Genomic DNA, 14,801 nt, shown 5'->3' with positions numbered 1-14,801 from the left:
GATGGTGATGATGATGGCGGTGGCGTGAGTGTGAGGGAGGGAAGGCCTGGTTGATACGGAGGCTGACATGATGTCTCCAAAGTCCACATTTAAAAAGAAAAAGAAGGAAGTATGGATGTAGGAGTGGGGGAGCCCAGTGTGACGAAATACTTGTAATCTCAGTGTTGGGGAAACTGAGGCAGGCAGCTCCCTAGGGCTCTCTGGCCAGCCAGGTCATGAACTTACTCGGGAAGTTCCAGGTCAGTGAGAGACCTTAACTCACTCAATAAAAACAAGGTAACTAGCACCTGAGAAATGACTCCAGAGGCTGGTCTTGTCCTCCACAAACACACACACACACACACACACACACACACAAAATAAAGCACCCACCCAAATATACACACACAGGGTATATGTTCCTAACAAATTGATTTAACAGGATTCTTACTCACATTGGGAGTTTGCACAGGAATGAAGCCATGTTGAACAGAGCTCAGAGTCTGAACAGTCTGGTAAAGAGGTTAGTCTCTGTCCACCCCCCAGCCCTGTTGTGCCCCGTGTGACCCAAGTGAGTCAGAGCCCCTCACCCTTCCAGCTTTGTGTCATTGTGTATCTGACAGAGCGGCAGACACTGTCTGTGGCTCGGAGACGTATCACCCAGACCCGGTCAGCATTTGGGACTGTTATTACTGTTACTATTTTGTCACCGTCATTGTCAGTGAAGAGCCACCGGAGACTGCCGGATCCTGCTTCAGCCCCCCCCCCCCCCCCCCGTCACCCCATGGTCTGAGAGATGAGTGGCCTTGAGAACTTCATTACACAGGAAAGCACTTGAAAAGGGTCTAGATGACTCATGCCCGTCTACACAGCGGCTGGCCTGTCTCCTGGCAACAAGGGCTTGTCCGTGTGATCCCAGGAGGAAGGAAGCGGGAGGAACAGTAGTGCGGATCAGGACCTGACACTCAGCTTGGCTCCGTTCTCCTGCCTCCTGACTTCTCACCTGCGGATACTGTGCTCTGGGTTAGGCATAGCTGGGAAACCCATCTGTGACTTCTCAGGGCCAGCCACCCTGAGCCAGGCTTCCCGATGATGTCAGTACCTCCCATATGGAATGGGCGCCTAGCTGTCCCATCTCCTGCTGCTTGGAGTTGCTGGGGAATGGCAGCCCAGGCTCAGAAACTGAGCCGAGAGGTGTCCTGTGAGATGAGGCTGTATGCTGAGATGGAGAAGATTCATACAATCCTGAATACCGCCAAAGGGAGGACAGGAGGAAGTCCAGACTCAGGCAGGAGAGTGGGGCCCATGAGAAAGGCCAGGATGGAAACCGAGGCTCTGATGGTACCATTCACGCACATCCGCGGACTGGGAGTGCCAGACTCTTCTGACTTCTTTTGCTTCTTTTGCTCCGTAAATGGTAATTAATGAACACTTAGTCCACAGCCTGAGTCTTTGGATTCTTCCCCTACCCGTTACACGACTGTCCCAGCTGGTTTATCAGATCCCCATTTCTCTTCCTGAAAGATGGGGGGTGGGAGGGAATTCCACAAGTGAAAGAGTAGAGGACTCCATCTTCCTGAACCCGGGACACATTAGATCCACACGCCAAGAAAGAGAAAGGGATATGGTGGCACTGACTCGGGACATGGTCACCAGGATGGTGACAGCTATTCAAAGAGTCACCAGCAAGAGGAGCATGAGCCTTCTCATGCAGTTCGTACACACAGGACCTTTTCAAGATAGGCCCATGCTTCTGTGGGTGATACAAACAAAGAAAGCCATCATACATCAGGGCCTGTCGTGTTGTCCTCATGAGGAAGGACCTATATGTCAGGCTCCCAAGAATGCCATAACAGGAAGACATTTGTCCCCAGGCTTCATTATCTCTAGAGAGACTCAAGAAAGATACTGCAGATGTGCCAAAAGCCAGGGTCAGCCTGCTGCAAGGTCACACTGACATCCTCAGATATCACTGATGGAGGGGCCAGGTATGGGCATAAGGAGACCGTCACAGGAAAGGACAGTAGGTCTATCCTCAGGGAAAGATTGCCCAAGGTGAAGACATCGAGTTTTATATCCCAAGGCCAGCGGTTACCCAGGATTCAGAGAATGCTTGAACTAGGAGGATACCACTCATCAGCCTGACGGCATGTGGCCGGGACAGGCACAGGGTCCTGAAAGCACCATCCTCACCTGAGGTCACCATGCAAAGCAGACTATCAGACTCGGTAAAGCCCAGGCCTCTTGGAGCCTTGTACCCGTTAGAGATTTCCCCGTGCCCTCTTACAGTCTCTCATCTCCATTTGTCAACTTTCTAGGCTGCCAGGTTCTCGTAGCCCCGTTTCTTCCTGGGGATGAAGGTCACACTGAGTCATAGAGTCTTGTCTTGTCCCATGTTCTCCTCTCATATCATCTCTCCTGACCTGTGTGTCCTGTTAGAGTTATGTCTCATGTTCCCACACAGCCATCTGGGCAAGAATAGCTTTTAGCTTTTGTCTTTAGAGATGTGTGTATCCATTCTCCACATTTTATATCAACAGAATCATGCCAGAGGTAGTCTTCTGTGACTGCAGGTTTTTGGGAATCTCCTTTTTTTTTTTTTTGACGATGGGGTGGGGGATGTTTTATTTTGTTTTTGAGTCAGGGTTTGTCTGTATAACCCTGGCTGGCCTGGAACTCATTTTGTAGCCCGGCTACAGGAATCCACCTGCTTCTGCCTCTGCTGAGATTAAAGGTGTGCACTGCCAACACCCAGATGACTGTTATAAAGGGTTATATTTATTATTTATCATTATTATTATTATTATTAGTATTAGTATTATCATTAGTAGCTAAATAAAACTACCCTGTCACAGCCCACGTTTTTGTTTCTTTGGCCACTGGGCTTATTTTCACACTTACGGTGGTTGGTTGCTTCTGTGACCACCTGCTCGGTCTAAGGCAATATGGACAATTGTTTTCCAGTTGTGGGTAGCAGGGGCTTCGGCCCCAGTTCAGTGCCTGCCCTGGTTGAACGTGGGCTTTCTCCAGCTTGTCCTGGTATAGACTAGGCAGCCTTCCAGGCATCCACCAGACCCACTGACCATAGCTGTTCTTCTGAGTCCCAGTGATACAGATTGCCCTTCTGAGACTGCCGTGTGAACACACATGCTGGCTGCCTGGTACCTGCGTGGAGCCGGGGCACCGTACTACCACCATCGAGGGCTTCGGCTTCCCCTCGGCCGTCAGTTTTTCCACAGCCCAGCCTCCTGCCTGTTTATATCTCTGAAACGTTTAGCTGCATGGGAAAGCATGCCAGCCTTTCATGTTTGCCGTGCAGGCCAGCCCTCCTTGTCCTGTTACACCTTTGCAAGGTTTCTGCTCTGCTCGGCACATTCTGTTCTTTGAGGCAGAGCCACCAGTTCGAGGCTGCTGTGAGGGTTGAACGCTCAGACACCAATGTGGGGAACAAACAGGAGCAGCCTTAGGAGGGTTAGATATTAGGTCTCGACACTTGAGAGCGAACCTTGTCCAGATCAGGAAGGCTCTAGCAGCTCGCCTGCAGGCAACACGCTTAATCCTCAGGATGCTCTCTGCCCCGATTCCTTGGGAGGCAGTGCATGTGATGTAGGAATATCAGCAGGCCATTCAGGCATTCTTTCAAGACACTACGGCTTGCAACCAGTAACACGCCTTACTCAGTGTCTCTAAATTTGGACCACCGGAAACCACCCACTTGAAAAGGAGACTCAACGTAAGAAGAGACTGTGTGACTTATCTGAATTCCCGTAACCAATAGACTTTGGAGCAGGACCTGGTTTTTCCATATACTGACAACAAAACAAAGTGGAATGTGTGGGTGATGGGAAACTCCGACCTTGGCTGGCCCAGCTGTAGGGTGGAGCTTCCCTGGGAGTCTGTTCAAAAGGAGGCAGAGGCCAGGAACTCACCACTGCCCTGCTGTTTGGCTGTAGCTCCAGCTCCACAAGCCTCTTGCTGCCCGACCCCCATCGTCATGCAGGGCTTCATTCGGTTTTTCTACCCCAGCCGGGGCAGCCGGAGCCGGATAACCTCTGCTGAAAAACAGCTGTGTGCCCGAGGCACTGCCCTGTGGACTCACATCCGCTGTCTGGTGTGCAGGGGCAAGGTGGGCCAGTCAGGACCTGGGATCCCCAGGAGGGCTGGGAGGGGTGGGACCCAGACACCCAGATGTGTCAGACAGCTGCTCTCCTCAACCTCACCTGGTCTTTGGACTGGTTATCTGTGACCTTAGTTGATCCTGGTCTCTAGGGGAGAGGGGTCTCTATAATTACTGTCCTAAGATGGGGAGGGAAGGATTTGTCTTAGTGTGTTTCTGAAGAAGGAAGAGGCACTGTCCTTGGGCAGCCAAGACACAAGTAGGTCCTGGGATTCCCACCAGGAACTTTGAAGCCAGGTCAGGGAGCTGCCCAGACACCATAGACTCCCACCCTGAAAGGAGCTTACTTCTTTGCAGAAAGAATCTGGAGGGAGTAAAGGTTGCTTGATTGTCTCCTGATTTTGGGGTACTAAAGATAAAAACCTGGGTTTCGTACCTGCCAGGAAGAGCTGAACCACCGGGCCACCCTCAGTCCCGGATGGTGTGCTTTCCAAAGCCTCCCATTGCTTATTTTTCTAGCCTAGCTAGTGTCCTCTCCAAAGCCTCCTGTGACTGCTAATGGGTGTCATCAGAACAGGAGGCAGAGCTTCCATGGGTGAAGGGCTTGTGGCAGTTCTGAAGACTACTTATTTAGGTGACATTAAACAGTAGGTTCCTATCAGCTGGCTGCTGGGCGGTGTTTGCTGAGATCAAGGGGCACAGGGAGGCTTCATCTGATTTGGGGTGTTGTTCCGTATGCTTCTGGGCACAGTGCAGGGAGAAAGCATGATTGGCATCTCTTGGCACCCTTCCCTCTCACAGCCACTGAAGTTGGCCATTATAACCAGGTGTTTGACCCTATTCAGACCTAGCAGTGCCTCTGGCAAAGGGAAGTAGGACTTGGGCTCCATGTGGAGTAGGGATCGGGGACAGGGCTCAGGGCTGTGAACTGTGGCACCCTCCGGCCGCAGTAGGGCTCTGCTTTCCGTGTAGAAGATAGAACAGCAGCAGCGTTGCCCATTACCAGGCACAGCTCCAACCCGATCTGAGGACCTTTCATAATCATGCACTTTTGGTTTCAGCTGGACCCCCAAACCCTACAGGACAGAGACTGGCAGCGGACCGTCATCGACATGAACGGAGTAAGCGCCCGCAGGGCTCTGTGTGTGTCTGTTTCTCACTGCAAATTAAAGCAGACCCCGTTCCATCCGGAGCAACCATAAGACTGCCAAGGCCCAGATGATTGCCGTAGAGGAGAGAGGGCCCCAGGGGGGAAGGAAACCTCACCAGAGCAGGAACAGTCAGTGTCCGATTGCCACCTACACCCTGCATGCCATCCTGAAAGAAAGGCCAGCGGAGCTAGGGACCCTGGGACCCAGCATGTCTCACAGACCACCTATGTTCCACTGCTGTAGTCTTTGGCTGTCTCAGGAAAAAAATGTATCCAAAAAGATTGGAACTAGAGCAGTTTTAGAGATTTATTTTTCTTTTTCTAATTATGGGATATTTGCATGTACAGAAGAAATCTTGGACAGGGGTCCCGAATGTAAACATGAAACTAGTGTGCATAGCTGTGGGGACATAATTTTATGCATCTAAGCTCATTATCAGGGGGTCCGTTGAGTGTGGAATCTTCCGCATGTAGCGTGCAGGAGCTTGGAAAGTTTACAGGTTTAGGAACAGTTTAGATTTTCAGATTAGGATGTTTGAATTATTCTCTGTCTTGTGGTTGGAGAAAAATAGTTTCTTCCTTTTGGGGAGGGTGTGGGGGCGTGTTGTTTGGTTGTTTTGCTTTCTTTTGCTCTGTTCTTATACTTTGAATTAATTGATTGAACCCAGTGCCTTGTACATATAGTAAGTATGTGCACTACACAATCTAGTCCTGTCTGCTTTTTTAAAATTATTACTTTAAAGGAGGTGGGGATAAACAGTATGGAAGGAAACTCTGGGAAAGCAAATCCTTTATGCCCCTTACCATGCGTGGCTCTTACTGACCCACAGGGACTCGCTCCACCCCACTTTGGGACCTGTTTGCTCTGAGGGTGGATAGGGTTGTTGAGACAGGACCTTCAGGGACCCTGGAATCTCCTCCCATGAGAGTCCAGAACAGGCGAGACTCACGCCTTTCTTTTCTTCTGCAGATTGAAGTAAAGCTCTCCGTCAAGTTCACGAGCAGGGAATTCAGCCTGAAGAGAATGCCCTCCCGCAAACAGACAGGGGTCTTCGGTGTCAAGATTGCTGTGGTCACAAAGTGAGTGGTGAGGAGTGTGGGTTCATCCACAGAGGACGTTTAGCAGGCACATCTGAGGGAAAGACTGGGCCTGTTCTCTCAGGGTGCAGAGTGAAGAGGTGGCCCCAGGGAAGACTCAGATGGTGGATCTTTGCTTAGCCACCTCGGTTGGTTTATTGCAAAAGCATCTTAACTCACTAGCTCAGGAATGCTCTCGCCTCCTGGTCAGGAACTGCCCGAGTGCAGGACCTGCTTCCCTCCCTCACTTGGAGTGTATTGTGATCCCATGATCCTGTGGAATAATTTGAACCTCTGCCCCTTTGTCGTGAGCCCGTTGCCAAGAGATGCCTGTTTGTTGGTTTGGGGTAATTCTTAGGGGAGACAGGCCACTTCCTCCCTGCTTTTGTTCACTTCCCCAGGATGAAGTACTGGTTACACACTCACGACCCAGGCGCTGACACAGTCTGGTTCTAGCTCTTTCCAGAAAACAAGGATGTGCACTTTGGAAAGGAAAACACCCCCTTTGTCTCCCCTATAACCACATGTCAGGACTTGGAGAGAATTTGCTTCTGAGTCCGGCTATAAGTAAAACTAAGCTCATGTCTCCATCTAGCTCAGAGTGCTTAACCTGGCATCTGTAAGGTGTGTAAGGTGTGCCAAGTGCCCTCCAGTGCCATGAACGAACATGGCACGACCTTCCCCACGGGGTCATAGGTAACTTGCAATGTAATTGGGTGCTCTTGGTTCTTAGAAAGTTTTTGATAAAACACATGCAACATACCTGAGAGCTCATAACAGGAAGGGAAGCTTGACCAAGCCCGCAAACCCTACACACCTTCCTTTCCCCCTGCAGGAGAGAGAGGTCCAAAGTACCTTACATTGTGCGGCAGTGTGTGGAGGAGATTGAGCGCCGGGGCATGGAGGAGGTGGGCATCTACCGAGTGTCTGGAGTGGCCACAGACATCCAGGCTCTGAAGGCAGCCTTTGATATCAGTGAGTATTTCCCAGGCAGCGGTGTCCACATTGGGACTCCCCAAGTGTCCAGCACATCACGCTAATGGGTTCCAGATCAGCTTTAGCTACGTAGTGATTCCCTGTGTCAGATAAATGATCGATTGATTGATGGGTAATAAATAATCAGCACACCTATAAGCCCAGTATTTGGGGGGGTAGGGGCAAGAGAATTACTGCAGTGTCAAGGCCAGGCAGGGCTGTAGTGTAAGACCCTGTCTCAAAAGAAAATAAACAAAATAAAAAGATTTGGGAGCTACTGTGGTCTGGTCATGTCGGTGTTGACCTCTCTGTAATTACCAGCTACTCAGGAGATTGAGGCAGAATTGCTTGGGTTTAGGAGTTCAGGCCCTGCCTAAAACTTTCACAAAAGAGAAAGAGACTGGGCAGGTGGCTTAGGAAAGAGCACACACTACTCTTGCTCAGGACCCGGGATAAGTTTCCAGCATCCACACTATAGCTTATAAGCACTTGTAACTCTAGCTACAGAGTTGTCTTCTGGCCTCTGTGGGCTCCTGCGTGTACCTGGTGCACATAAACTCATGGAGGCACAGACAGATACATAAAAATAACAGGTAGCTCTTTTTAAAAGAAGCAAATCCTTCAAAGATCTAGCCAGAGCCACCGAGCTGGACTGTGGCTGTCTTTGGGATATTGTCTGATGGCTTGGAGTGGACAGATGCTAAATCCCAGTATAATTTGACTGTCCTACTTGAGGACGATGTGGGACAATGGCCTAGATATGCCCTGGTGCCGTCTTGTTTCTGCCTGGCTCGAAACCCCTCCCACTCTGTAAGGGAGACGGAACTGTCCCAAATGCTAAGCAAGGACCTTGAGACCCTCAGAGGACCAGTCTTAGTTAGTTAAGGTTTCCTATTACTGGGATAAAACACCAGGAGCAAAAGCAGTTTGGGGAGGAAAGGGTTTTTCTCAGGTTACAACACTCAGTTAGTTCACAGCGTGTCACAAAGGGAAGTCGGAGTAGGAACTGAGCACACAGAAATTAAAGCAAAAGCTGTGGAGGAATGCTGCTTACTAGCTTGTTCCTCGGGGCTTGCTCAGTCTCCACCTTATATAACCCAGGACCACCTATCCAAGGATGGTGGGTACCCGCGCCCCCCCCCCCATGGTTTAGACCCTTGCCTGTCAATCATCCACCAAGAAAAGCCAGCAGACCAATCTAAGCATCTTTTTTTCCCTTGAGATTCCCTCTTCTCAGATACATAGAGGTTTGTTTCAACTTGACAAAACCAACCAGCACAGGTTCCTTCCCCAGCATCGTCAAAGAACAAGCAGACAGAAACAAGATTCAGTAGGGATGTTGTACCTGCAGAGTCTTTATACCACCATCCTGACCTGGGACAAGAACCCAGCACTCCTTGATGAGACTCACTGTCCTTTCTCAGCTTCTCTGAGCAACCAGAGCAGGCCTTCTGTCTTAGATAGGGTTTGCATTGCTGTGAAGAGACACCACGACCACAGCAACTTCCAAAAAGGCAAGCGTTTAACTGGGGCTGGCTTACAGTTCTGAGGTTTGGTCCATTTACTGTCATGGCAGGAAGCATGCGGCATGCAGGTAGACATGGTACTGGAAAAGAGCCCAAAGTTCTACATCTGGATAGGCAGGCAGCAGGAAAAGAAAGTGAGCCACAGAGACTGGCTTGAGCTACTGAACCCTCAACACCCAGCCCCTAAGAAACACTTCCTCCAACAAGGCCACACCTCCAATAATGCCACTCTCCTATGAGTCTGTTGGAGCCATTTTCATTAAAACTACTACTCCTGCTCTCTGGTGCAAAGAACCAGAGGCTACCTAAGTCTTAAGAAAACACCCAGTGTGGTTTTTAATTAAGTGGCCCAAATAGCCCCAGTGCCTTCCTGTAGAAGACGCTGCCACCTGAGCAACTGTTTTATACAGAACAATTCCTACCCAGGCTCCATGGACTAATTCAACCTTCTGCCTCTGCAGCCAGAGAGCTCCTCCAAGGAGCAGAGCAGAGGTACGGGCAAAGGTGTGGAAAACGTTTATCTCCCAGCACCTCTGCCCAGACCCAGCCACCACAGATGGAAAGACAAACCACATAGAGGGGACAGGCACACACACCTATCAGCCTGGTGACAACTGCATTAGCCCAGGCCGATTGCTGAGGCCCAGACCTGGGTTTCACCTGGAGGCTCCATTTCTGCGTTCTTTCTAGATAACAAGGATGTGTCCGTGATGATGAGCGAGATGGATGTGAACGCCATCGCCGGCACGCTGAAGCTCTACTTCCGAGAGCTGCCCGAGCCCCTCTTCACTGATGAGTTCTACCCTAACTTCGCAGAAGGCATTGGTGAGCATCGACGGCCCCGACCGTGTGGGAAGCAAGCATCTCACGACCGCTCCCGTTTACCATTAGAAGAGGGACTCAGACTGCTCCCCTCTACTCTCTCCCACATTCAAGCCTAACCTGAGACGGTTGGCTGTGCAGTACAGGCGGTAGGGGGGAAACAAGCCAATGGCCAGAGGGTAACCAGTCTGTGTGGCCATGGATGTGTTCCTGGTAGCCACAATACTCCTTTGCGTAGGCAGCACTGAGTGGAGAGAGCTTACCAGGCCAGGAGGAACCCCTAACGCTCTGACCCCAGGTCCTGGCCCAGTCAAACAGAGATTCAAACCCAGCCTTGACTTTTAGTCAACCTTCCGATGGTGCCCAACCAACACAGGAGGTAGACATAGTTCTTACCTCACCCTTAGGGTGACCCAACCTGTCAGGCTGGTTCACCACAAGACCTGGCCTCTCGGGTCTGAAAGGGCCCCTTGAGCACACATGTAAATAAGGGAAGCTCCCAGGGGCTGGGGGGAGGGGCCTTCCTATGTACTTATGGCAGCCAACAGGTGCTCCCCACACGCACCCCCAGCATAACCCTATTACCCATACGTATCAGCTCTCAGGATACCTGGTGTACGGGTGCCTGGATGCTGTTGCTCCTTTGAGATGAGAGAAGGCTCTTTGGCTATCTTCCATGCTACCCAAACCACAATCACAGGATCTTTCTCATTGGCAGTTAGTCTAACCACATGACCCAAGACAATGCTGGGGGCGTCTTCCCGCATAGACTCCAGGCCATGGATCTGACATCCTCACGGAGAGGTCTCTGGAATGTGCTCTGACCCTGGAACCTAAACCCCGCTCCTTCTGTAGCTCTTTCAGACCCCGTTGCAAAGGAGAGCTGCATGCTCAACCTCCTGCTGTCCCTCCCAGAAGCCAACCTCCTGACCTTCCTCTTCCTTCTGGACCACTTGAAAAGGTAGCACCTGTTCTCTCGTGCAGCCCCAGACCCCAGGAAACCAGACGCCAAGGGCCTTCCCTCCTTCTCAAGTCTTCCGTTAACTTCCATGCTCGGGACTAGAACCAGTGCCGTCCCTCTCCTTGGCACCATGACACTAAGCCACAGCCAGCATTGCACTTGAATTTGACCTTCGCCCCCAAATGTCCCAGGGCTGTCCCAGATACCCACTGGCCTTGAGTTAGTTCCCAGACTCCTCAGACTCCGGGGGTGGAATCTTTACATCTGCCCTGAATGTGATGTTGGAATAACACCCTCTGCTCTGGCCTCACAGGGTAGCTGAAAAGGAGACGGTGAACAAGATGTCCCTGCACAACCTCGCCACGGTCTTTGGCCCCACGCTGCTTCGGCCCTCAGAGAAGGAAAGCAAGCTCCCTGCTAACCCCAGCCAGCCCATCACCATGACTGACAGCTGGTCCCTGGAGGTCATGTCCCAGGTAGAAGAAACAAGCTGTAGCCCATGTTTCCCTGACTTGACACTTTGGGGGATAGACAACCTCAGCCTACTCCAGCATGAGCCATTCCCACCTCAACTACAGAGCCTGCCTGCTATCACTGGGGGAGGGGGTACAGGGGGGCAGGAAGGGCTCTAGCTACTTTTATCCCTTCTGGACCTGGCTAGATTTGCAGGATCTAGCCAGCAGGCCCTGCTGGTCTTTCAGGCTCAGGTCTTGCCACCAACAGGGTCTCTTAGTTCCTGAGCTGTGTGAGCCAAGACAGGCTTCCCTCCTGCAACCCCCTTACATGTTCACCTCTCCCTTCTCTGCTGGAACAGGTCCAAGTGTTGCTGTACTTCCTGCAGCTGGAGGCCATCCCTGCCCCTGACAGCAAGAGACAGAGCATCCTGTTTTCCACTGAAGTCTAAAAGCCTGGCTGGCGTCAGACATCTCGTTAAGAGGCCTACAGAATGACCTGGAAACCTGTGACAAAAGAACCCACCCACGGAGTGGGAATGGGGACCCTTCTCATGGTGTAATTTAGCCATTCCAAAGCTCTGGGCCGTCCGCCAAGAGACAAGTACCCAAAGCAAAAGGCCAAGGGGCCTGCACGAATCCAGGTGTGTCTGCAAGCCCCAGACTGTACCTTTCCCTTGTTGCCACCAGAGGGCACCCCAAGCCAGCCCATCTGCAAGCCTGTGGACAAGGGAAAAGAGGCGGAGGAGAGTGGTTTTTATGAATCTAATTTATCAGAGTTTTAAAAAAAAAAGAAAAATCTCTACTGGATCATTTGTTCCGATGCACCCTTTCTGGGGAATAGGGGCACCATCAGATCCCTTACTATTGTGTCTTGAATAAACACTGCTGCTGCTTCATAGTGTGGGGGCCGCAGCCATGTCCCTCTGTATAGATGGGGATGCCTTCACTTTCCCCGACTCGGAAGTTCAGCTGTATGTGTGACAGGGTCCGAGACGCTGAATCAGCACTGTAACGTGGTCAGCCCTTGCTGCTTGCTTTGTCTTCCCGGAAGGATGTCTGTGCAGAAGTAGGTCAGGCTCCTGCTTGCTGGCACTCTGATCGGGCCATTTTTTCACCTCTCTGGAGTCGTGCTCCTTTGAGGCCCAGAAGTGTCCGGGGACCCTGCGTGGGGTAAGGAGACTCTGGTCCTCGCGCACCTTGCAATTCCTTCTGTGGGGGGATGCTAATCGCCTGCGCTCCCTTCCGTCTTACAAAGGCTGCGACTTCTCTGGCCTGCCTCTGACTGCTGTCTCTGTCCCTTGTTGCCCCACATAAGAGATCACCCCCTTTCCTTGCTCCCAACCGAGCAGACCCGACCCAGTTGGTTACCTTTCTTAGACTCTCTTCGAAGCAGCAGCTTCCTCTAGTGGCTTGTTTTAATACTTTGATCCGAAATAGCTTTTGATACTTGAATATTTTTAAGTTTTATACATAGTTTCTAATTTTTTTTTTCCTAATGGATTCAAACACCCAATAAGATACTAGAATGTACGCCATGGACGGGCCGTGTCTAGGCAGTATTTTGTCTTCCTTCGAGAGCCGACTTTCTTTTTGTTTGGAGTCATTTCTGATGTCTCTGGAACATCAGAAATACCGGAAGAAGGTTAGGAAAGTCAGGCCTGGGGATAGGGGCAACCGCCCCAAAGCAGACTGAAGGCCAGCCCCCCTGATGCCCTCCCACTTCCCTCCCTGTAGCTGGGCGGGGGTCAGGGCAGTCTCTTACAGGCCACCCTACTTAGCAAAAGAGAAAGAGGGGGGGAAAAAAATCACTGATTGTTTTCAAGAATGAACCCCATAAATCCTCGCATCATTTTTAAAAAGGGTAGAATCCCACTCTTAGGAGACAGAGGCAGAGTCGCCGTGAGCTCAGGACCAGCCTTGGCAGCATCTCTGGGCAGCCAGGACTGGCATGCAGAGGGCCTTGGAGCGGATGAGGAGAGAAGGGAAAAGTTGATAGCAGACTTGACTCCTGCAGACTGCTTGTCGCCTGAGGACTCCTGCACCTGGTCACATACTCCACGGCCCCTTCCATGTCTGGAAGGTGGGTATGTCTACCAAAGGCATCCATCAACCCCACAGCACTTGGGGATCCCTGAGAGGCAGAGCCATTGTTCCCTTCCCGTCTGCTCTTGAACCTGCCTAAGGTATTGGGCAGGAAACAAAAGACCCTACAGGGTCTCTGTCTACATACAGTGTTGACCTTTTTTTTTTTTTTCCTCAGCGGAGCCACCCATTGGTCTGCCCCTGAGCATATTTGGACCCAGTAGGTGCCTGTAGTTTGGCTGCCCATTCCAGTTCATGTCATGTCTCTGACCTATAAGAGGTCACTGCTGAGAGAAGCCAAACCCCGCTGTTGTTTCTGCACCTCCCCACCCCTCTGTCTCTCGATTTGCGTCTGTCACCTTGAACTGGAAAGCAATATCTCAACGTGCCAATGTACATTCCCTGGCCCGCGCCCTGCCTGGCTTTACTTTGTATAGGTTTTGTGTTATTTTGAGCATCCTTCTAAAAGTGTTCCTCCGCCATCGGGCCATGGTGGCAGTGACTGGGGCTGCCTCTCTTACTGCCTCACACCTTGCAGGCCTCTAAGCTGGCAAAGAAAATATGTGGTGTCCCAGGGGTGGGGTGACTCAGAGTTCCTTCTGCAGAGAGAATGATGCCCGGGTCCGATGTGACTGCCCACCAGGCGTGGCTGCCAGACTCTAAAGGAAGAAGCGATACTTTCTTACCTGGGAACCTGGGTCCTGGGCATAGTGGGTTTTCCTGATGGTAGCCTTGTCTCTGCAGTGGGTGGGTGGTCTCTTGGCTGCAACCCTGCTTTTGAGCTCAGCTGTCTGTACTACTGTGTGCCGGAAGGACCACGGACACTCTCATTAAAGTTTCCTGAGACGACTTCGGTTTGTGGTGGTTTCTGGGTCGGTCAGTCGCCTCTGAGTTTGTCAACCCCTGCATTCTGGGGCTTGACAAAACTAGGACCAGCAAGCATAGGGAAGAACCAGTGTTACAGAGCTCTCACTGTCCAGTCAAGCCAGTGGGGAGGAGGGGTCTGCATGCACCATTGTGGGAAGTGCTTTAAGATACGGAGTAGCAGCTAAGTCCTCAAGCACAAAGACTAGTCTGGGCAAGGACCATCGCCTTGGCTGAGGATGGGAAATGGAGTCTTGACCCTGCAGGTGGGAGAGATGGCAGTAGGGTGGCTGACCAGTCTCACTTTTCCCTGGTTCTCACCCATGGCCACACCCCTGTTGCAAACCCCCTAGCCTACTGGGATTGTAAGTTGAGGCAGCTAGACCCTGTCTTTGAATGGCGTGCAGAAGAGGTTGCATGTTCTTTGCTGCCTCTAGCCCTGTCCTTGGAGGCCTGCCGAATTACAGGGAAGACGCACCTAGTGGCAGCAAGCATGTACTGCCGGATCTTCTTTAATGGTGACAGCTAGGGAAGAGCCTAGCTATATCCTGTAGGCCATCACATTATCTTCCGTAGGGTCCCTATCAAGTCACCTCGGTGCTTCCTAGAATGAGGGTCACCTGATAAAAATGGCAAATGGCCAAGAATGGGGAGCCCGAGCAATTCGGATATCACTTTCATCACCACCCTCCCAATGACAGAGGTTATGGGATGTTAGGAGTGACAGGGTTGCTCAGAGTAGACTCTCACTGCCCCATTGGTGACTTAGATTCTGAGAAGCCTCAGCAGCCAT

The 14,801-nt window shown here is 51.4% G+C and overlaps 1 protein-coding gene across 1 annotated transcript in view; it reads left to right on the top strand.

Moving 5' to 3' along the window:
* Nucleotides 1-13,965, top strand: part of BCR (BCR activator of RhoGEF and GTPase) — a 114,368-nt gene extending 100,403 nt beyond the window's left edge. Inside the window, exons 17-23 of the mRNA XM_080937537.1 lie at nucleotides 5,158-5,217; nucleotides 6,217-6,326; nucleotides 7,159-7,298; nucleotides 9,515-9,649; nucleotides 10,502-10,607; nucleotides 10,921-11,083; nucleotides 11,422-13,965. Of these exons, the coding sequence (XP_080793663.1) occupies nucleotides 5,158-5,217; nucleotides 6,217-6,326; nucleotides 7,159-7,298; nucleotides 9,515-9,649; nucleotides 10,502-10,607; nucleotides 10,921-11,083; nucleotides 11,422-11,511 (804 nt within the window). The 3' untranslated portion in view covers nucleotides 11,512-13,965. The remainder of the gene's footprint in view (nucleotides 1-5,157; nucleotides 5,218-6,216; nucleotides 6,327-7,158; nucleotides 7,299-9,514; nucleotides 9,650-10,501; nucleotides 10,608-10,920; nucleotides 11,084-11,421) is intronic.
* Nucleotides 13,966-14,801: the final 836 nt, after the last annotated feature.

The sequence above is a fragment of the Micromys minutus genome (assembly GCF_963924665.1).
Source record: "Micromys minutus genome assembly, chromosome: 25".
Classification (NCBI taxonomy): domain Eukaryota; kingdom Metazoa; phylum Chordata; class Mammalia; order Rodentia; family Muridae; genus Micromys; species Micromys minutus.
Note: the sequence above shows the minus strand (reverse complement) of the source record. Positions and strands in the feature narration are given on the sequence as shown.